Here is a 22188-nt window from a genome sequence, read left to right as displayed (position 1 = left end):
TATTTTGCCATATGCTTTCAACTACGCGACCCTATCGGTTGGTATGTGTATTGCACTCTGATACGTTATAACTCTGTGAGAAAATGGCCACTAATCAGATTAAAATGCTTTTTATTGAACAATACGGAAGATAATGGTACTTATGAGAGCCCGTACATCATTTTAACGTCTGTGGTCATGAGGTAATTGCTTTATATTTTAAATTTGAACGTTTATGTAGATGCACTGGCCGTAAATGGAGAAAGTGCAAACACCAGGTTGAAGTTCACCCATGACGGTCTTGACAGATGGCTAATTATGACGTACTTCCACATTTTCTGACTTTTTGCTTTCGCTTCTGTATTGTGTGATATGATTGGTTGAAGTTGAACAGTCATTCAGCGACAATGTGCAACCCCGCCTGTCTCTGCTTTATGTCATGTGTTCATTGGGTTGCACAATAGTTTGTGTTGAAATAAGGGCCTGATCGTAGTTGACAGAGCTACAAGTTGCTGGTCACTTCGTCGGTTCACGTCAGGACAGGAAAACATCAGCCGCAGCAGAGAGGTCAGTCCCACTAACGGTTTTTATTTCTGTTCTCTCTAATCATCAACTTATAAGTTGTTTGTTTTTGTTTGAGGCGAGAGGCTAGTCCAACACCGCTGCTTGCAGGACAGCCAGGCCATGTATGTACACAACATTTTAGTTGATTTGAGTTATTTAACAATTCTGTTTTGCCAGTTGTTGTGTTCAGGAATGAGGGAAGTGATGTTTGCTAACCCCATTGTTGAGGGGTCGAGTTCATGAATCCGACATGGGAATATTAAACTGTACTGTAGCTTGAAAGCATGGGGGAGTAAATTAGGGGAGTCAAGTTTATCATTCTAATCTAATTAATTCAGTTTGGACTATAATAGGCCTATAGAAATCAAACTCAACGCAGCATTGCAATAATCCTGAAATGACTGTACTTCACCAAAACAAATTAATTCTCTCACACATCTTTTAAAGTGCTAAAGTAAAATGGAGGGTCCCATTTAATGAATTAAACTCGTCCTTCTCTTTCTTTCTCTCCATGGCATAACGTTTTGACGTTACCATGGAATTTGTATCTGTTGACCCAATCAAAGTAAAGTTATACCACTACAAACCACACGTACCTGTTGACTGTTCAGCTACAGTATGATACTTTGCCCTACCTGTGAGACAGCCAAGTGTTCCAATAGTTTCATCAGAGGTCACTCACCAGCTGGTCCAGATGGGCGAGGCAGTACCCCTAACCTCCTCCTCATCCCCTCCCCTCCCTTTTGGCCATACCGTAGACCAGGGGTCTTCAAGGTTTTTCAGGCCAAGGACCCCTTAGCTGAGAGAGAGATGAAGCAGGGACCCCCACTACTACATATTGTATAGAATTGTGTTGCAGATTAAACCTTTTCATAGATTTCATAGATGGCTTAATAGACTATCAGTGCTGTGTGAATTCATGTTTTTATTTCAGTCATTTACCCAATGAAACCCTCAATAATTGGTGAACTTGACCGTTGGCTCTGTTCTTGATCTGCTCTTTTTTCCCTCTACACCAAACCTCTTTGCCTAAAATTGTTGATCTACAAGCACACAACGCCTTGCAGCGTTGTGAGCTTGTAGATCTGCTATTTTCGGCTAATGTTCCCCTCAGAATAGGGATTCTAGGGTTTAAGTGGTTTTAAAAAATCCATATCACACAAAGATTTGGCGGCCCCCCTGTAGTATTTTTGTCATGAAATTAGCAAGGAGCTAGAAGAGACACCTCGGCCACTGTGATAGGTGACTGTGACAACCTTTTTTGGCTCCTTTTTTATTAGTATAAATTGTTTTTATCTAGCGGTGCATTATCGCCTTCCATATAACTGTAATATAGCTACACAATGTATCTATGGTTTTTATCGTGAACTTGTTTATCAGGGAGCTAAATCTCAGACTTTGCTCCGAGACTGTAATGATGGAAGGGAAATTTTCACCCATTGCCTCTCTGAACAAACCCCATCTTGCTTAACAACATCTTCTATTGCAATTTTTGCAATCACTTGGAGAGTCGAAACAGATTGCGTCAAACACCAGGCTTCATACTGCCAAGATGGTTTGCTGACCAGACTATAATTGAGCAATTTTATGTCTTTGCTGTGCCATCTGGAATTCTGTATTAAAACTGATCAAAAGGAATAGCTATTTATAAATTCCATTCCGTAGCTGTTATTGATTGCAAGGCTGTAGTGTAGTTCATTTGGAAGTGAAGGAAATGAGTAATCAGTGATTGGACAGCATCAACAAGGGATATGAGGCCTATCTCTATAGCCCACTACCACACATTATCAGTGTCCTCGGGCCAGGGATGGCAAATAATCCTCCTCAACTGTCACACTATGGCTGTTAGGAAGCCATGCAGCCTCTTCTTTCTTGGCATTCAGAACAGAGAGCATATTCTCTTGAGAAGTGACAGCTGGTGACAGCTGGTAGGCCACGCTCGCCGTACTCTGCGTCTCTGGCAGTGCAATCACACGTCATGTGCCTCCGTGACCTTGTACATCAGGTCACAGATGTAAAAATGTTAATTGACTTGCTTTGGGTTGTGATAGCTGTGAAGGGGGCGGGCGGGTAGTAGAGCTGCCATCTGATAGAACCGAGGTTGTTGCAAGTGGTGAGATGGTAGAGATGGTCAAGGATTGATGAAGGTTCGCTTTTCCCACAGGGGTGCTTCTCTGTTTTCTTGCTGGTAGAGGCCTTGGTGAGTGAGCGCCTGAGGCGGGGTCAATGTTATGTTTATTATACGCAATATAAAATAAAACCCAAGTGGGGGAAAAAAAACACTTTCCAGCAGCTATCTGGAAAGTCGTCTGGTACATGCTTTTCAGACAACATGGTGTGCATTTATACAGAAGCACGGCTTTCAATTTTCACCAATAAATCATACATTCTGCCCCGCCATAGAAGCTAAGATGCCACACTGTGTTTCAATCCAAATCTAGTTGCTTGAGGAATAAAAACAAACCACGAGAAAGAAAAATCCATCATTCATATTATATTACTACCTTCCTTGCTTTATGGGATGTGGTTTCATCCCTCTTGCATCATACTGCTTGATAAATTAAGTGAACATGGTTGAATTGTCAATGTCATGCCGTCTATATTAAACACAAACTGTCAGAAAGCTCCTCAAAGCATGAATCTCATTGCAGATGAAGTATTAGGCCTGAGAACAAAGGACAGAAAGTTTCATCATGATGGCAAATGCCAACTGAGGTGAATCAATCTGTGTATGTATACACAACTCTGTTCCGTGTCAGAGATTGAAGATAATTGATTGTTTGAATTAATACTTTATTAACAGTTTGCAAAAAGTGCAGATATAGACAGTTATAATGCTAAAAGGATAACACAAAAAGCCCTGTGGGCTTGTTTCCATTGTGGTCCTATGTATTCAATTCGTCAAGACATATAAAGACATACAATACTATACAAAAAATCATCAATACTAGGAGCAGTAAAAGTAAATAATTCAATTTGGAAGTGAATGCAAAAGATTGTAGTGTAATGATAGTGAGAAGCCATGAGGACAAGAAATTGGCCTTCCTAGCCTTTCACTTATGTGACAGTCGTCTTTCTGTATGCCAGGAAATCAAGTACCATTGCCACATTGTCACTGATAATCGCCATGAGATAGAGATATCTCTAGACAGTGCCGTAAACTTTATGCCCAGGCTAATATGCTGCTTCACAGGTTCAGTATGTGTTCAGGCACTTTTTAAAGCATTCTGCACTCCCATGTATACAGCTTTCTTGTGGTGCACATACAAGAAAGGTAGCATGCGGAGGCTTAAAGTGGCCTACAATGATGCCCTGAGGATACTTAAGGTCCCTAGATGGCATAGTGCCAGTCACTTGTTTGTAACATGTGGAATCCACACATGTGAGGCTCTATTAAGGAACTCCATGTATGGATTCATGTCTCGCCTGGATGAGTCCCGGAACAGTATTATTGAGGATATAGTCAATCCTGGGAAGAGCTGTCTCCGTTACTCGTCCAGGCTGTGTAAACACTGGAGAGTCTGCCTCTATTTATGATGTTATGGTTTATTTGTATTGTTTAATTTGGTGTGATGTTGATGATTTGTATGTACTCTATGGACCCCCTGTGTGTCTGAAATAAAGTTTGAATTGAATATATTTATTCATTGTTTAGATTGAAGCCAACAGTCACAATGGCAGACACAGACATTGAGCAGACTGGTGGAGCGCCAGCTACACAGCTACCTAATGAAGACCAACAGGTGAGGAGCGCTGTTTCTTAACCACTTTCAACCTGGCTCCCTATTTTGCCCTAGGTTTGTGAACATAGCCAATCTACAAGCGCTGTAGCGCACAGTACACCATGTCATATCGCATTGTGAGCTTGTAGATTGGCTATTTTTGCCACGCAACACCATTGTACAATGAAGTATTGTATGAAACAGGGTAGTGGTTAAGCTTCTTAGAAAACTTTGCTATATTACAAGATAATCATTTGACCTTCAGAATCTCAATTGGCTCACGTGTTAGTGGGTGGAATTCCTCATTAGCTGACACAGAATACTGAAAAGCTATTCTGTGAAAGCAGCAGCTCGCACAGAATACAGAAAAGCTATTCTGCATAAGCTATTGTGTGTAAGCAGAATGTCATACCCGTTACTGAGAAAGGCTTTGTGTTGGCCTGAATGTATTTTTTTTCCTCTTCATGTGGGCCTTGACAAGTACCATAGTCTCCAAAGATCTCCAAATCTTTACTGTACGTCTTGTTGTTAACTGTAGCGTTGAATCTCTTCCCAGAATGTCGTATCCAGGGTGGGTAACCTGCCCTTTGTAAGTTCAGCATGTGGAGTGGTGTCCAGCGCCTACAGCAGCACCAAGGACAGTATGCCCTTGCTGAAGGGGGTGATGGATGCTGCGGAGAGTGGGGTTCGAACCCTGGGAGCAGCTGCCACCACAGGGTCCAAGCCCCTTTTGGATATGCTGGAGCCACAGAGTAGGTTCAAATTAAAGTTGTTACTAAACATGTAACCACATGTTTAGTAGATTATTTCCGTACACAGTCTCAGCATAAAAATAGTGTGAGGTGACATTTTTCAAGAATCCAGGCAACACATTAAACATCACTGATGTAAGATTGAGATCAGAATTCAATGTATTACTACTAATGTAAGTGCATAAAGATGCCACATGAATTACAAAAGTGAGATTTCTTCTTAAGAACTGTCAACTGCCACAAACGAGACTTGACTTTATTTTATTCTTTTTACTACAGCCCTTAATTTATTAGTGCCTTTCAGTGACTAGTATATACATACAGTAAAGTTCAATAAGCTTCTAAATCACTTATTTGATGCATTCCTCACCTGTTTGTATGGATGTTTCAGCTTCCACTGTTTGACGATGATACAATATTCCTGACACTGAAAGAAATAATGGCTAATGTTTGGCCCAATTGAATAGCCTTTCTCAATCTAAAAACTGGTTTAATCCGATTTCAGAAATGGTATCCACAGCAGTGGAAGTGACTGTAGTGTTGCAACATTTTTGCTTTCTTATCTCAGCTTTTAACCACTTAACAACTTAAACCCTATAGTAAACTAATACTTAGTTGACCGGGTTGGCTCTGTACTTGGTCAGCTCTTTTCCCCCCTCTACACCAAATATCTTTTCCCCCCTCTACACCAAATATCTTTTCCTCCCTCTACACCAAATATCTTTTCCCCCCTCTACACCAAATATCTTAGCCGAAAATAGCCGATCTACCAGCTCCCAACGCTTTGCGACAAGTTGTGAGCTTGTACTGTAGATTGGCTATTTTCTGGGAATGTTCCCCCACCAGAATATGGGGGGGAACGCATTGTGAGCTGATAGATATATGGTAATTCTGCTATTTCTGAAAGTTTTTTCCCCCAAAATAGGGATCCCAGGGTTTATGTGCTTAATAATACTCTTTTTTTTCTCCCCTGTCTTTTGCCCTCTGTTGCTACTTAATTGTAGTTTCTGCTGTGAATGACTATGCCATGATGGGAATGGATAAGATGGAGGAAAACTTGCCCATCCTTAAACAGCCTGCTGACAAGGTTAGACGGAGCGCCATATATTCCAGTTCTACCACACAAGCACAAATCTTAAAACGTATTTACAACTACATCAGTGCTTGTGATATAATAAACTGCATGTAACCTTAACAACAATAATAAACAAACTTTAACAGAAGGTGGTTACCAAGACATGGCATCTTTGTTTTGCTGTTTTTTATATTAATATTTTCTAGTATGTGGTAGTGGTATAACTATGACAATGCACTCCGAGGTGTCCTGAATTGATAGAGCAAAATAAGACTCCATTCACCTCTGTCTCGTCTATTATTATCCTATATCGGGACACAGTGCATTATCACTTACTCAAAGGAGAACATTAATACTGTTTGTTCTTTGCGTCACTTTACAACCTCATTTGTTAGTGGTCACATTGGTTCCAAATGGCCCACAGTTGTAGATGCTGAAATCGATCTATTCTACTCTGTTAAAGCATATTATTCAGGTTCATCATCTTCTCCCTCAGGTGGTGTCAGATACAGTGGGCATGTTGACGGGAGCCAAGGATGCTGTGACTGGAGCTGTGATGGGAGCCTGGATGAGTGGCATGGGGATGAGCTGGGCAGCAGTCAGCGGAGGCTTCAGTTCAGTCCTGGGGACCCGGGTGGGCCAGATGGTCAGCAGTGGGGTCGGGATGGCTCTCAGTCGGTCCGAGGTTTGGGTCGACCAGAACCTGCCACTTAGTGAGAGAGAGCTGGGTCAGTAACTAGCTGCTAAGCTTACTGTCAAACACTGGGTCGGGAGTCGGGACCCATTTAGTTTTTAATTGTTATTTGAAAACATTTTCAAAACATTTTTCAAAATGAATAAATAAAATAAACAAATTAGAAAATGGTGGATCTACAAGCTCATAACGCGTCGTGAGATGCGTTGTGAGCTTGTAGATCGTCTATTTTCACTAGTTTGGGTCCTTGGGAAACAATAGATTTCTCTTTTGGGTCTCGAGCTAATACGTTTGGGAACCAGGGGCGTAGAGAACATTAACAGTCAATGATTACTCACACCAGCAGTGCTGCACTGTTGAGTGATATGTTTCCGCAATGACTGTATGTAATATTTCCTAATCACATAGGCCGATCCAGATGATGTGGTAAGGGAGCAGTGATCAAGATTTAGTACAGTGACTCGATTTGAACACATGAATGGCTCAGGCTATTCATAGCTGAGGAAGACGGGGACATTTTGATGAACACCCCAACTGTTAACTTGGCCCATAAACCTGCAAAGATCTCCAGCACTCTCACAGCTTTGACACCTGCTACTGATGATGTCATGTTACCATGTAGGCCTGCTGAACTGTACTCCATGTGATCACTACTGAGACAGGAGCGGTTCACATTGAAATCTGTGACCTTCCAGAAACTGATTGTGAATGTATAATTTGCCAAAACACAAACTGTCGAGATAATCAGTTGTTGGAAATTTCTGTTCTCTCTGTTTCAGCTGCTGTGGCTGAGCCTGTCACCAGTGAAGAGGTGACTGGTACCCCACCCTCCAGCCCCAGCTATTTTGTCCGTCTGGGAAAGCTCTCTGCCAAGGTACAGGAGCGAGCCCGTGAGCAGTCCCTGGTCAAGGCCCGGCATGCCAGGGATACCTCCTATTCTGCAATATCTCAGATTACAAGTACTCTGGACCTACTGGAGAGCGCCCGTACCTCTCTGGGTACTGCCGGTAACCAGATAGGAGGAGCCCCGGAACAGCTGCTCCAGCTCTGGACAGAATGGAAGCAGAGGCAGCCTGGAGATGGTCAGGCGGAGGCGGATGGTCCTAAAGATGAGAAGGAGGTGAGGTCAGGACTGTAGTCCATGAAATTAATTACAATTAACCCGTTCAATCCGGAAACGCATCTGTGTAATTTCTTTGGCTATTCAAAAGCTATTCAATAGCAAGATATACAAGCTCATACCACGGCAAAGAGTGCCGCGCTATGAGCTTGTATATCTGCGTTGTTTTTTTTTTGCGTGAAAATTTGTGCAAATCTTTGAATATATATTTTTTAAAGCGAACATTTGTCATTTCTAAATCCTAACAGTTTTCTGAAAAAACTATTGTTGCTATATCCGTGGTGCTCAAACTTTTTCTTGTCAAGTTACTTTTTCTTGTCAAAATTATGTTTTTGGCCACCGATCCCCATCAAAATATGTTGTTCCAGGGACCCCCAGAAGCAAAGATTTGAGTTAAAAATGTTGTTTCAAAAAAATATGTATTCAAAGATTTGCACAAATGTTCAAGATTTTTCAAAAATAGCAGATCTACAAGCTTTGTAGATCTGCTATTTTTGAATAGCCTAAATATACAATAATGGTTATAGCTAAAATCTAAAATGACACAGATGAGTGGGTTAAAGCATTTCCAAGATTCCCAATGCTATAAAGTATGAAGTGAAATAGTTTGACCATTTTTGTGTAAATAATGTATTACTATCTTGCCTGAAAAACAACAGAATTCTCACAGCATGAGCATTGTCTTGTAAGGGAAGAAGACCCAAAATCAGGCCAACTTCATTAAATGATAAATAAAGTTATCCCCTTCAATGCATCACTATTTCTGGTTGCTTTATGAATAATCATCTGCCTACAGCAGCTGGAATGGAGAGCCCTCTCCATGGTGCACGGTCTCAGCGACCAGATCCGGGCAGCATGCTCCAGCGTGGTGTCCAGTGCCCAGGGTCTGCCAGGAGCGGTCCAGGACCAGCTGGCCAGCGCGCGCCGGTCGGCCGAAGAACTACACTCATCCCTGGGGAACACCAGTACCATCACACCCCTCCTCCTGGAGCAGAGCCGTCAACACCTAACACAGGTACTAATTACACCACCAGGCTGTTGGTGGTTGTTATCGTGGCATCAACTCGGCTTGATTCAGTTCAAAGCTGGAAATGTTTGCTTCACTTTTGTTGTGCTTTTGGAATCATTTAAGTACTTAACACTGTACAGTGAGTTAATACCTCCTTTACCTTTTCATTAGTAAATCATCACCCATGAGAGACACTATAAAATTAGGTTCAGTGAAAACAACAGGAAATATATTGTAATAAACAAATCCATTCCCAAGAGAATCTGCTCATTTGCATGTATTTCTGAATCTAGGGCAAACCAGCTTACAGTTTCTATTTCCACTCTTTTAGTGACACATCAATATTTGAGACGCCTTTGAGGCATATGAAGTTGAATTTATGTATTTAAGTTGCAATGGTGATAAGGATTTAAATATTAGGTTTAAAGTAACATAATATCTTACTGCTCTCAGGTACAACAGTCCCTGGATGGGGTTATGGAGTATCTGCTCAACAACACCCCACTCAACTGGCTGGTGGGTCCGTTTGCCCCAATGCTCACTGAGAAAGAAGTGGAGGAGCAGGCAGGTGTGAAGACAGACCCACCAAAATAAACGTGTTCCGTATCTTCATGGTTCGATGTAATAACTGTGCTGATCACTTTAAAAATGTCCTTTGCATTGTGCTGCTTTCTAATGACTTGAGATTGTATAGATATGTTTGCATTGGTGTGTGCTGATGTCTCAATCATGCACAAGCAACTGGTATGCACTAAATATAAATATATAAATACATAGAGTACTTTATAAATGCATTTACAATTGTGGACTTTACAAATATATATTTTGAACACATTGCCATTTGAATATAAAACTTTGTGTAAATCCTAAACCCTCTAAAAGAGGTGAAATCATTTGTTCACTTATTTTTTTTGTGTAGAAATTCTGAGGAAAACCTGCTGGGGAAAATATGCCTTTTGTAATCCTAGAATGACTGTAAATGGGACCAAAAACATCTTTGAAAGAATTGTATTTATTCATTTAAAGAAATGTCATTTACAAAGCTAAATAATGCAAACTTATACTTACTATACTTACCTATACATGGATCCATCCCCAACTCACACACACACAGAAAGTCAGTCAGACGGTGCCAAATATATATTTTCAAGTTGACCTATATATATATATATATATATATATATATATACAACATTTCATTTGTGGTTATGTTTGCACTTTGTTGGTGGAAATGGCAGACTCATTATAAAGCATTAATAACAACAATGACCTGTCATGTCAATAAAATTGGGACTGCATAGCATCTCAGTGTGTCCGTGTGTGATCATATACATTAGATCAGTGGTTCTCAGCGTGAGGTCCAGGGACTCTCAGGGTTCCCTGAGGGGGTTCTAAATTGACCCTTACAAGTCTGTAACTCTGACAGTGTACAAATGGAACCAGTCCATTTGGTTCCATTTACGTTTGAGCATTAGATGATGCTCATGATGATGATCATGACCTGTCCATTGGATGATGATGCTGATGCCTGCCCTGCATGGGGTCCACACTGATCTCTGATACAGCACATAGGATGATGCCGGCCCTGCATGAATTGAGTACAGAGTGCAAAGGACCCCAATGGAAACAAGCCATAGTGCTTTCTGGAGTTTAAAATCCTCTTAACAGACCTTCGTATTGAACTGTACTTCCCTGTGCTTGTCTTTGCAAACTGTTCATAAAGTACTCAATCGATCAATCAAAAGTCAACTGATCTCTGATACGGTAGGAATCGGATGCTGCCTGCCCCTGCATGGGGGTCCTCTCTGATCTCTGATACAGTGGGATGCTGCCTACCCTGCATGGGGGTCCTCTCTGATCTCTGAGTCCCATTTCATGGAATGATGAATTGTTGCTTGGGTGGGGTGACGTCATGCTCGTTGTGTTTCTCATGTCGGGAGCTAGCGCTGGTGGTTAGGAGGCCGCGCGCACAACAAGAGGACAGACAAACTTGTCCAAATCTGAAGACCAAGGTCGTCGACAGCCCTCGGTACTTTGACTTTCAGGTATCGCCTTTGTCCTCGGTGACTTTGTGAGACAATCGTGGCCGATCGGATCCCGTTAGACGAGCCCAGACCGCTGTCGCGATGCGCACCGTTCTCTGGTTTGGCTGATGGTGTTAGCTGTCTGGCTAAAGGGCTGCTAGCTATAGCTATCGTTAAGTGTCGGTTGGGGGTTTTGTTTATTAGAGCCGTCTCGAGACCGAAAACAACCGTTAAACTGCCGATCGCGATCGGGCAGTTTAACGGTTGTTTTCCGTGAATGTGTGTTTTTCTTTGGGATCGACTGTTAGCTTCGCTTTTCTTTTCAGTGCCACAGCAGCCACAACAAGTCGGCCAGCTGAGCTGACCCGATGGCCCGTTGTGGGCTAACGATCGCTCGGTTTTAAATCATACTTAATCGCACGGATCGTGTCGCTGGACAAAAATGACGTAATTTCAACTGAAAACAACAAGTCGACACCTTTCAGTTTAAACTAGTTACGTCATTTTTTGGGTCCGGCGACACGATCGTGCGACAAAGTGTAAACGATCCTGTGCGTTATATTTTACACTGAGCCTCAACAACAAGCCAGAGGACAGCGATTGTTTTCGGCTGCGGACTAAAACTAAAAGTGTGGGACGATGACGATCAGCTTGTATATAAGTTGTTTATCCAGCTCTACTCGGGCCAGCGGGCTATACGTTGTGTATTATTATCAGGAGGCCTTTTGTTCCATTTGTTTTCGCGTTCAGACTTGTCTTGAGCAGACATTTCTTTAGCTTTTGTTCTTTGTTGTGAACTTTGCTGGTGGCCGATCAAAACATCTTGGCTGCGCGGCGCATGCAGGCAGGCACTACACACACACACACACACACACACACACACACACACTACATATCTACACTAACACATCTACTGTACAGCTACAGTAGCAAACAAACAACCCATCTTTCTTCTGTTGATGTTTTTGTCTTCGTATAAACCCGTTGCATTGCCTTCCCAGTTTTTGTGATTGTTCCTCCTGACTACCATGGCAACAATCTAGCTCATCATACCCATCATCATTGTTAGTGCATTAAATAAGAAACATGCTCTGTTCTTATTTGGGGGTTTTAAGACTATATTTAAACTCTGTTGATGTTTTTGTTTTGATATAAACCCGTTTGTTTGCATTGCTTTCCCAGTTTTTGTGATTGTTCCTGACTGCCATGGCAACACTCTAGTTTACCTATCATCACTGTTAGTACATTAAAGAGGGGGGAAAAAATGCTCATCTGGAGTGATCTTATTTTGGGCTTTTCCAGAGTATATTTAAATCTCTGTTTACAGTGGCAAAGTTGAATCCTGCTTATTTGGCATTGTTGTGGTGGGGGACATAATCTTGGTTGTTAGTTTTCATTAGAGCAAAATGGCCCCTTGAGTTAGAAAATTACACTCAAGTGTGTGTAACTAGGCCTGTAACTATAACCCTTTAAATGACACAACTATTACACACAGGTCTACCCAGGGACACATTTTAAGTGCCAACACTGTTCTCATGCTCCCAATTCCAGTCTCCAAGCTCTTTTAGCTTGTTGGACAAATTAATCACCATGTGACCAAAGAGACACTAATAGTTTTGACCAACTCTTCCAACCCCATTTCCAGGAATATCCTCTCCCATCCCCCTTGCCCCTTTTGTCAGAGAGCATGGCTCAGGAGACCAATCAGACGCAGGTGCCAATGCTTTGCGCAATGGGATGCGGTTTCTATGGTAACCCTCGCACCAACGGCATGTGCTCGGTCTGCTACAAGGAACACCTGCAGAGACAACAGGGAGGGGGGCGATCCAGCCCCCCGAGCGAGAAAGGTAGGAAGATGGGAGAGGGCTGACCTAAAAAATATATTGAGTATGGGCCAGGTAAGAGGTAAGAACAACAGGAATATTACCCCAAAATGGGCTTGGCACGTTTAATGGGGGTGCTGGAATCTGCTAAAAGGGGCTGGAGAAAATAGGTAGCAGTGGCTGCCTGTACTTTGGCATTAGAAAGCAAGAGAGTGATTTCTCCATTGTTAGTTGACAATGACTCATAGCACATCATGCTAGTCCAGTATAGCTGATGAATAGCATCACCATGTTACGTCAAGTAAACAAACTGAGCTGTGAGGATAAATAGCAAATTCTACAGGGGATATTTTTTCTTTTACTATAAACCCTTTGGGGTTTCATACCTCTCCTGCACAATCCTTGATATGTTTATTTTTTTAAATATATATATTTTTGTTTTAACCCCCCCTTGTGGTGTTCTAATAAATATTAGCATGTGAATTCACTACAAGTGGAAGGTCACCCATTTTTTGCGCTAAGTTCTGGACATGTGTGGACTATCATATTGCGTTGTCCTATTCCTCACAGTTGCAAGTCTTGCGACGTCACCAGCAGGGTCCCCAGGAGCAGCCGGTGTGTCTGTAGAAAGCACGACCCCAGAGCCTTGCACAGAGGGGGTGGGAACGCCACCTGAAGAGAGGACACCCAGGTATGTTGAATGACTGACAGGGAATCTGCTCAGCCCGGTTGACTGCGAAACACATGGTTTCTAATCATTGTTGTGTGTGTGTGTGTGTGTGTGTGTGTGTGTGTGTGTGTTTTCAGCCCCAGCTCGCCCAGCCCTGTAACCCAGCAGATGACAGCCATGAGCATTTCCCAGGATACAGGAGCTGTAGACTCGGACCGGGCTGAAGCAGATGAAGAGGAGGAGGAAGGCACATCCAAAAACACAGGTCAGACAGGATCATGCATGTTGAGAACAAGGACATACAAAAATACAAGAATGTTTGTTTTCTCGTCTTTGGCATCCACAACTCTCGACACTGCTTTCATCATACACTTGACACAGAGTCTACCTCGGTAGTTCATCTCCCATCATCTCCCTTGAGCTGAATGAAGAATTTACCCCATGTTGCATATCAGAATCAAGAAGAGTCAAGATGGTTTATTTGTGACTACTAATACATGTACAAGCAGCGAAAAGGTCCACAAGACTGTGCTAACGGCAACACGGCACAACAAGAACAATAATACTGTATATGATTAGGCCTGGGGTGGTGAGGATTAAAGTAAAGTAAAAGATCGCCGTTTATCCCCCTGACATCACCAGACCAATATATTCACAAATGCAAATTGGTCTGGAAACTCTCCGTTTATTTCCAGGGGCTATTATCAACAGGCACAGACCAAAATGCCTCTGGACACAACTGGATGACCCTACGATCAATCAGAGCTACGAAACGTGCAAACAAAACATAATTAAGTAGACTTCAGCTTGCAGAGATGTGTGGTGTAATACAGGGTACAGCGTCTGCATCCACAGCAGCAGATAAGAGAAATCAGGAGTCTACTCCTTCAAAGATTCAGGGCTCTGAAAAAGTTGTCCCAATCAGCCAGTTCCAGATAGGATCCATGTAAATTCCTGCTTTTTATATCTGACATGTGTGAACTTTGAGAATAACGTGGGCTTGAATACCAACTATCTTGCAGACCCAATGCATCTGCCATATCATATACAACATGAACTTGTAACAGGAGTAGTTCACCCAAAAAAGTACTTATTTTCTATCAATTACACACCCCATGAAGCATTGAATTCAAGGTGATTTTTTTTTTTTGTCGCATTCCTAAGCCAATAATTTGATGACCGGCGGTCTCTCCGGTAGGAGATTCAAAGAGTCTCCTTTGAGTGTCCTACCAGATACATTAGCATCTTTCCGCCGGTAATCAAATTATTGGCTTAGGAATGCGACAAAAACAAAAAAATCTTCAAGTATTTTTTTGGTTGAACTACTCCTTTAATCTGGTTCCCAGGCTAAAATTGGGGGAGTGAAGACAAAAAATGTCACTGTTAAGGTCCATTTCAGTAACTGAAGGATGGACTGGTGTAACTGAGCTCATCCAGCTTCTCTTGTTCTCTTGTACCAGGGCCAGTAGGAGAAGCAGCACAGACTTCTGATGGTGACCAGACCCCTGATAAAAACAAGAAAAAGAACCGCTGCTTCACCTGCCGGAAGAAAGTGGGCCTCACTGGTGAGGAAGACAATTTCAAGTTATACGCAGCAATTGGTTATAGTTAACTACTGACAAGGTTCAAAGGTTTATGGGTCACATAAACATTTAGATCATTTTTATCCCCCTCACAGTTTCAACGTTTTATTTTAAATTCAGATGCACATTATTTGTCCTTTTTTATAAGTATAAGCGTTTAGAAGTTATTAGACTTCTTTGGGACACTATCCTAGTTTGACGTCGTTACTTGCATCATATTAGTCCTTTGGTGCAAAGTGTTGAAATGTGTGGTTGTTGGATTGAATACTATGAGTATTGCCAGAGTGCCCTTGGTACCAGAGCACACGTTGGCACCATAAGTGGACCTTGGCAAATACATTGCATTGTCAGAAGAACTCTTATTTATGGGATTAGGTCACCTTCTCAGAATGTTCTGAGGACTAAGATGGCCAGGAGGCGTTTACACCCTCAGTGAGCATGGCTCACTAGGACTCTGCAAATACACTGAGTCATTTGGGTTTGTGCGTGTTTCTGAAATGACTCTTTGATTGCTTGATTGAATAATTTTTATTAGCATGATTATTAACTACAGGCAGTACATTCAGAGGTTTTGCTAAAAGGATAACACAAAAAGCCCCAGGGGCTTGTTTCCATTTGACTTGTTCTCTTGTGCTCTTCAATATACAAATTTCCTCGGAATGTATTACTATGTTTCATTAAGACCGGAAAAGCATCTGTAATTTCAGATTGTAACCACTTTAACCATTATTTTATACTTTGGCTATTCAAAAATAGCAGATATACAAGCTCATAGAGCGGCACTGAGTGCTATGAGCTTGTAGATCTGCTATATTTGAAAAACCATGAACATTACACAACATTTTGTGCAAATCTTTGAATATATATTTTCTTTAAGCGAACATTTGTAACTCAAACCTTTGCTTCTGGGGGTTCCTGGAACTAAATATTTTGAGATGGGGGTCCGTGGCCAAATACATATAATTTTGGGGGTCCTTGGCATGAAAAAGTTTGAGAACCACTGATATTATAGCAACATAAGTGTTTCAGAAAACTGTTTTAGAAGACATTTGTAGAATCAGTCTCAGGGTTAATATTCAATCTCCATCCTTACCTGCATCCTATATTTCCAAAATCACCATTCTCAGTCCAGGATTTAGGCAAATGTGGTCCACCCCACCTACCACTGTAGTAGTTGAGAGCAACATACTGCAGGCTAGTGGTGCATTTCACGGTCCAAGGCATTTCACAGTGCACTGCTGGCTTGCACACCAATGCTGAACTGGCCAGCCTCAAAACAGTCTCCTGGACTCGAGCTTTCACTTTTTTAGTAGTAGACGACATGCACATTCGTAATCCTTTAAAAAAAACGTGTATTTTGTCCCTCTTTGTCTGAACTGGTTTATTTTGATTAATGTCAGAATCAGAAACACTTAAATTGTCAGATATATTTGCATGTAGGACTTTGACTTGGGTGTACTGTAATATGTAAACCGCTCTTCATAGAAGTCAAGCAGATCAATATGCATAACCATGACAGACAGTACCTCACAAATACAATAGGGATTCACTGATATGGAATTTCTGAGCAGAAATTATTATAATGATCTGCTTTTGTATGTAATATTATGGGTAGGAAAGGCTAAAACGTATTGTTATGGTCTATCATTGTTTATTTTCCATAGCCATCTCATACTGATAATTCTTTTGTAAACACAATTTGCAGTTAACTCAAGAAAAACTAATTATCTTTCTGACTGACCACTTCAAATATTAACCCCCCCCTTTAGATAGATGGAATACTTCAATTGGCAAGCAATTAAAAAGCAACATTGTCACCAATCAAAAGCACCATAAAATCCAAAGCTTGTTTCTATTGTGGTCCACTATGAGTCATACTGTACAGACTATACAAACAACCATACAGTATGTTCAACAGGCAGCTACAGTAACAAATAGGACAGAAAGACTATGCCAGAAAGCCTGCAAGTAGAACATGAGGGCAAAACCATACAGTCAAACCAATGTCAAATGCTCTGCTTGATAACTAAGTGTAAGAGAGAAAAAATAGAACTAGGGTCCATGATGGGGATGTTAATGATTCATTGACGCTTGATTAAGAATCAATCAACCTGTAGAAGGTAGGCACTTAAGAGTAAATGAGTGACAGCATTTATTTATTCAGGCGTCCAGGAGACAGAACTGATACAGTACATCCACTGGATGGTGCTGTAAGTGATATTTTTTGATTATAACAAAAAGTTTTTTGTTAAAACGTTAAAGCTCTATATTCTCATACTTATCATGAATATATAGTGTTTGTTCAGTAAAGGGGGTCTCCCCGTCTCTCCAGCTCTTTAGTAAACAAAGTAAAAATTAAGGTGGGTTGCCAATTTCATGAGATTTTTTATCAGCTTAAATTTGATAGTGATCTGTTTTACACATTGCTTTTTTCATCACTTCCAACACTTACTTAATTTTTTTTTTGATGGTGTTGGGATGCTGGGGATCGGGTTAATCGGGCAGATTGAGGAGGGATACAGGTTTTCAAAAGATGGCACATGCTGTGGGATGGCTATCCCACAGCATGATGATATATGATATAATGGCTGCTGTAATGACAGAATTCCCTACACAGAGATGAATACATGTGTGTCTTGGATATTGAAATGATTACTGTTGACCATGTTTTTCTCCTTTTTCTTCTTTTTTTTTTAAGGTTTTGACTGTCGCTGTGGTAACCTATTCTGCGCCATTCATCGCTACTCTGACAAACATGACTGTCCCTACGACTACCGGGGTGCTGCTGCTGCCCGTATACGCAAAGAGAACCCCATCGTGGTGGCTGAGAAAATCCAGAAGTTATGAGGACTGAGCACTTTAATATAAAGTCTCTCCCGACACACAGTGTGAATACAGAACAATGGCGACTTGGATGAAAAACACATGATGAAATGGCTTCATTTGTTCATGGTAGTCTAAGATGGGTGGGGTGGGGTGATGCAGTCACGGCCCCTGTCCAGACGCTCCCTTCAATACCATCTCCCTTTCTCTCTCTCTCCACCTGCGACTGCGATTGAATGCATTTGTGAGTGTGAATGAAAGTGTGTGTGTGTGTGTGCGTGCGTGCGTGTGTTTCCAAGAGAGTCGGGGAGAGAGCAGTAAGGATATGGTGGGCATTAGTGTTGCTGTGGGGAGGGAAGACATTTAATTATTTTTTTCTTTTTCTTTTTTATCCCTTTTTGTTGTTTCTCAACTTGGGGAACATGTGAGTTTATTTTTATACAATCCCTGTGAGGTAGTTAAAATGAGACAGGGGTAAGCTGTTTAAGAACGCTGCCACAGCTTGGCTAAGGACATAATGACAGAGAAAGGTCAATTGGGAAGGCTAGTAAGCTAAAGAACTGACTGGGTCCTTCCATGTATCAGCAAGGTCTTTTTAGGTCTAGATATAGATCATCCCCCCAGACTAAAAATGATGTCAAATTGACCTATTTGTTTTATTTTCTTCTCTTTCACATACCCTTATTCTTTGGTTCACAAGAGGTTGAACTTCCAGGTCTCTGCATTTTCCAGAGATTCTCTTTATATCGTGTTAACATACGGATGTTGGGTGCATGAACAGTTATTGGAGTGGGCAGGTTGGGTAGGGAGGGGATCAATTGAGGGGGATATTGAGACCCTTGACTTAAGTGAGTGATTGAATTCTGTATATTTTTTCCTTTCTGTTTTAATGAGCGTATGACATCAGAAGATCTATATTAATATATTGTAGTTAGCTTGAACTGTGTGATTGCATTCTATTTATTTTATTTTTTTCATCATTTGGTTGGTCTGTGCTGGAGGATTGGCAGCATGTGTCAGCAAATCATAGTGATTTGCACTTAACCTTTTCAATTATATTTAAGTGATTCCATTTTGATTATGTAACCATTTGAAGAAAAATATACAAGCTCTGATATATGATGGAGTAGAGTCCAGTTAATCCGTTAAAGATTGTGCAGTAAAATGTCAGTTCTATTTTTTTCTCCTTTTTTTTCTCTTTTGGATTTGGACACCAAGCACAACAAAATAAAGTGTTGTCAACTGCAGAGCACAATACAACATGTATGCCACACCCACTCAGTTTTGTTCAGCATCTGGGTCATTTCTAGTTAAGAGCCGATCAGAGTATAACAGGCTTGCAGAACAATTTGCCTGCTGGCTGATTAGTCGGACATCCGGTTATAGTAGGGTGCAATATTGAGCTCTTGAATGCCCTTTTCTGTTCTGTGGAGGCACGCCAAGTGGATATCCATGTTTCTCCAACCACCAGCAGACCACTGACACATGCTGAATGAAAACTGAACTGGGTTGCTATTACTCTGTATGGTGATATGGTGACACCTTTTGCTCTCAGCTGAAGTGAATATTGTTGCAATACTACAGAGATGCAGCGTGCTGTGCTTTTATGATGTGCTGAAGATTCAGAAGAGTCCTTGCTATGAAGATTGCTTCTAGCTAGCTACTCCTAGGAAGATCCAATTTGCATGCATATGTGTGCAGTCAGACACATTATTCTTTTGTAATTGACTGCACTGTTTGAAAATGAAGCAAGAATGTTTTAAAGACACTGCAGTAGCACAATGCATGCATGGCTGGAACCTTGGCTGTCTGAGGTTCAAATTAACAGGACTCTACTGTTTGTTTCAAATGTAAATACCATGTTGCTCCTATCCATAGTATAATCCTATGTAGATTGTTGCCAGAGTCGAGGGGGATTAAGGTCAAAAATAGTAATGTGTATAAAAGTGCTTTTCATGATTATCCAAAAGAAAAAAAGAATGTGCCTGAGATGGCACGTATTTGTTTTCTTTTTACCCCTTTAATTCACTGGTTATACCTGCCTAGTATAAGGGGGGTAACTATTGTCCGACTAGAGAAGTTGTACTGGCTTGTAACCACCACTAATGTCCTCATGCAGGATTGCTCCAAGATCCTATTTACTGACCAGCAGCTCTATTTGGCATTTCTATGAATACATTACCAATATATATGTAAAGTATTGATAAGAACTGGCTCATCTCTGAGCAAGGGCCCCTAGGTTTGCAGTGGTTTTATAGTGTTCAAGATGTCCCTACTTGCCCCTACTGTTAAGCTTTTCGTATTTAGCCTTGCTGAAGTACGGGATCCTAATCCATGCCTTTATCGTTATAAATGACTGTTCATAAGATAGTGATGATATTGAAAGATGTTAGGCCTATGTGAGTTGTGCACAGAGGTTCCCTGCAACAGGCTTCATTTTGGTCATAAAGAATTGCGCTTTTCCCTCGTCTTAATCATTAAATATATAAGGCTTGGAAAAGATGCAAGGAGTGGGCTGAATATGCATTTCTAGAAGTCCACATGCTTTAAGTGTATATCACACAGCATATCACCTTTTAGCTTGGCCTGTATTTATCCATCTCTCCTGTGATTGAATAATTAGCCTTTGTCATGATTCCCTAGATTCTAGGGAATCATGACAAAGGTCATGACTTTCTAGGGCCTAGAAAGTGTTACTGATGGGCAGGTCTAAGTGGATCAGTGACTTGGCGTGCAAACTTGAAGACTGCCTATTTGCTGCGATAAGTGTCCCACCTAAAGCCCCTGAGACTTCAGGGAGATAGAAAATCAGCCTAGTTATTTGAATTGCTCACTAATGATCAAAAAGCAGTTCATAGTGATTGGTGTGTGATGGAAATGTACATGAATATAATCTTATTTCAGGATACTTGTGAATGGACCGTCCCAACAATTTCCCATTTCCCAGTGTGTGTCTTGTGTTTTAAGGTTTATGGTTACGTGCTTATAAGCAATTCTGCCTTGCCTGCTGGTTTGAGTTTCACTCTAAAAAGCTGGCCCTTAGAAAATACTCCCCTTTCCTTGACAGATCTAAGATTAAGAAACTACACCTGTCTGCTCTTTCCTGTTTCCGACTTGATGTACATGCCGGGTCTACAGCACTTTTCATGTTAACAGGAGGGAGTCATTTCTTGAAATGGGGCACAGTTCTGATGGGTTAGACGTCCTTTTAAGCTACAGACTTAAATGAACTGAACCATTCTGTCTTTCACTGTGTGTATGATTGTTCAGATGTGTGAACGTTATGCTTGTCATGGTTTTACACATGCTGTTTTATATTGACTGCTCATATCACCCGGTATTTTATTTTAATTTTATCTTTTGTGAAAATGTGAGCGGTTTGAATGTAAACCACCACAATTCATGCAATGGAGTGTCATTTTTCATCAAGCTATACCTAGCTAATTGACGTGTTTATTTTGGGGTTGGGGACGTATTGGGGAGCAGATAGAACTGAGATTGATGAATCACTGCAGTTCTGAGTGTTTTGTGATGAGGGACTTGGCACCAGCAAACTGTAACTAGATATCCTAGATATTATTACATTATACTTTTTTTCCCTTGTTGATTTCATGGAGTTTTGATGTGTTCGATCTTGTCTTTAGCACAACTTTACATAATCATTGTCTTCATCAAACAAGGCTTATGGTTGATGGTAGTGATGGTGATGATAAACCCGCTTAACCACGCGTGACTGAATAATATGGTTAATATTCTCTTGTGTTTTACAGCAGCACATGGTATCTATGAGAGACAGTGAAGATGAAGTAATTATTTCTGTCTCAAGGTTGAGGGACACCAAATGAGTTCTAGAATGTTCACAGAGTTGATAGTTCTGTCCTGCAGGAAATCCTTTTGGCACTCCAGTCCCCCAGAAACACCACCAGATAACTTTTTATTTTGTTTTGTTTTTCTTACAAGAAATAAAAAAAATAGGATTGTATGATGTGTAAGAGTAAGTATAAAACAAATAAAATCACAAAGTTTATTTTAAATTACACTTGTTGCATTTATTTGCCTGATTTGAGCATTTTGTTCTGCAAAGTCTTGAGAGGCTGAAACGATCACTAACAATCTAACTAAAAAAGCTGGTTTATTCTAAGAAATGCTATATGTAAATATCACGTATCACATGTTTAGATGGCAGCTCTTTTAACCAATGCTTTCTTTCAGGTGCTGTACATCTATGCACAGTAGGCCTACCGGCTACCGCTTTGTACTTATGTATTTTTCTCAGACTCAGCAAAACGCCATAGACAAATGGCTCTACACAATGTCACCAAATGTTTAGCTGGAAAGTATGCTGGCTGT

The 22188-nt window shown here is 41.1% G+C and overlaps 3 protein-coding genes across 4 annotated transcripts in view; 2 read left to right on the top strand and 1 right to left on the bottom strand.

Moving 5' to 3' along the window:
- Positions 1–22188, bottom strand: part of rgl1 (ral guanine nucleotide dissociation stimulator-like 1) — a 174575-nt gene that overhangs the window by 76705 nt on the left and 75682 nt on the right. The window lies entirely within an intron of this gene.
- On the top strand, positions 405–10218 carry plin3 (perilipin 3). The gene is made up of 8 exons (XM_080431100.1): positions 405–546; positions 4199–4286; positions 4822–5017; positions 6022–6104; positions 6589–6820; positions 7566–7906; positions 8703–8921; positions 9369–10218. Exons 2-8 carry the CDS (start codon positions 4218–4220, stop codon positions 9507–9509), a joined length of 1281 nt encoding a protein of 426 aa, XP_080287226.1. The 5' UTR covers positions 405–546; positions 4199–4217; the 3' UTR covers positions 9510–10218.
- On the top strand, positions 10817–21875 carry LOC308087691 (AN1-type zinc finger protein 5). Of its 2 annotated transcripts, none has more exons than XM_080431760.1 (6): positions 10817–10944; positions 12585–12786; positions 13333–13453; positions 13570–13697; positions 14893–14997; positions 17714–21875. In XM_080431760.1, the coding sequence occupies exons 2-6, from the start codon at positions 12627–12629 to the stop codon at positions 17860–17862; spliced, it is 663 nt and encodes a 220-aa protein (XP_080287886.1). In that variant the 5' UTR covers positions 10817–10944; positions 12585–12626; the 3' UTR covers positions 17863–21875. The 2 variants fall into 2 exon arrangements, with proteins under 2 accessions (XP_080287886.1, XP_080287885.1); XM_080431759.1 differs by having other exon boundaries at positions 10826–10960.

Source organism: Gymnoscopelus braueri (assembly GCF_963280865.1).
Source record: "Gymnoscopelus braueri genome assembly, chromosome: 6".
NCBI lineage: Eukaryota > Metazoa > Chordata > Actinopteri > Myctophiformes > Myctophidae > Gymnoscopelus > Gymnoscopelus braueri.
Note: the sequence above shows the minus strand (reverse complement) of the source record. Positions and strands in the feature narration are given on the sequence as shown.

Coding starts and splice junctions, on each gene's coding strand:
- plin3 (XM_080431100.1), top strand. CDS start 4,218: ATGGCAGACACAGACATTGAGCAGACTGGTGGAGCGCCAGCTACACAG. Junction 6,821..7,565: donor ACTTAGTGAGAGAGAGCTGG/GTCAGTAACTAG, acceptor TCTCTGTTTCAG/CTGCTGTGGCTGAGCCTGTC. Junction 7,907..8,702: donor GTCCTAAAGATGAGAAGGAG/GTGAGGTCAGGA, acceptor ATCTGCCTACAG/CAGCTGGAATGGAGAGCCCT.
- LOC308087691 (XM_080431760.1), top strand. CDS start 12,627: ATGGCTCAGGAGACCAATCAGACGCAGGTGCCAATGCTTTGCGCAATG. Junction 13,454..13,569: donor CCTGAAGAGAGGACACCCAG/GTATGTTGAATG, acceptor GTGTGTTTTCAG/CCCCAGCTCGCCCAGCCCTG. Junction 14,998..17,713: donor GAAGAAAGTGGGCCTCACTG/GTGAGGAAGACA, acceptor TTTTTTTTTAAG/GTTTTGACTGTCGCTGTGGT.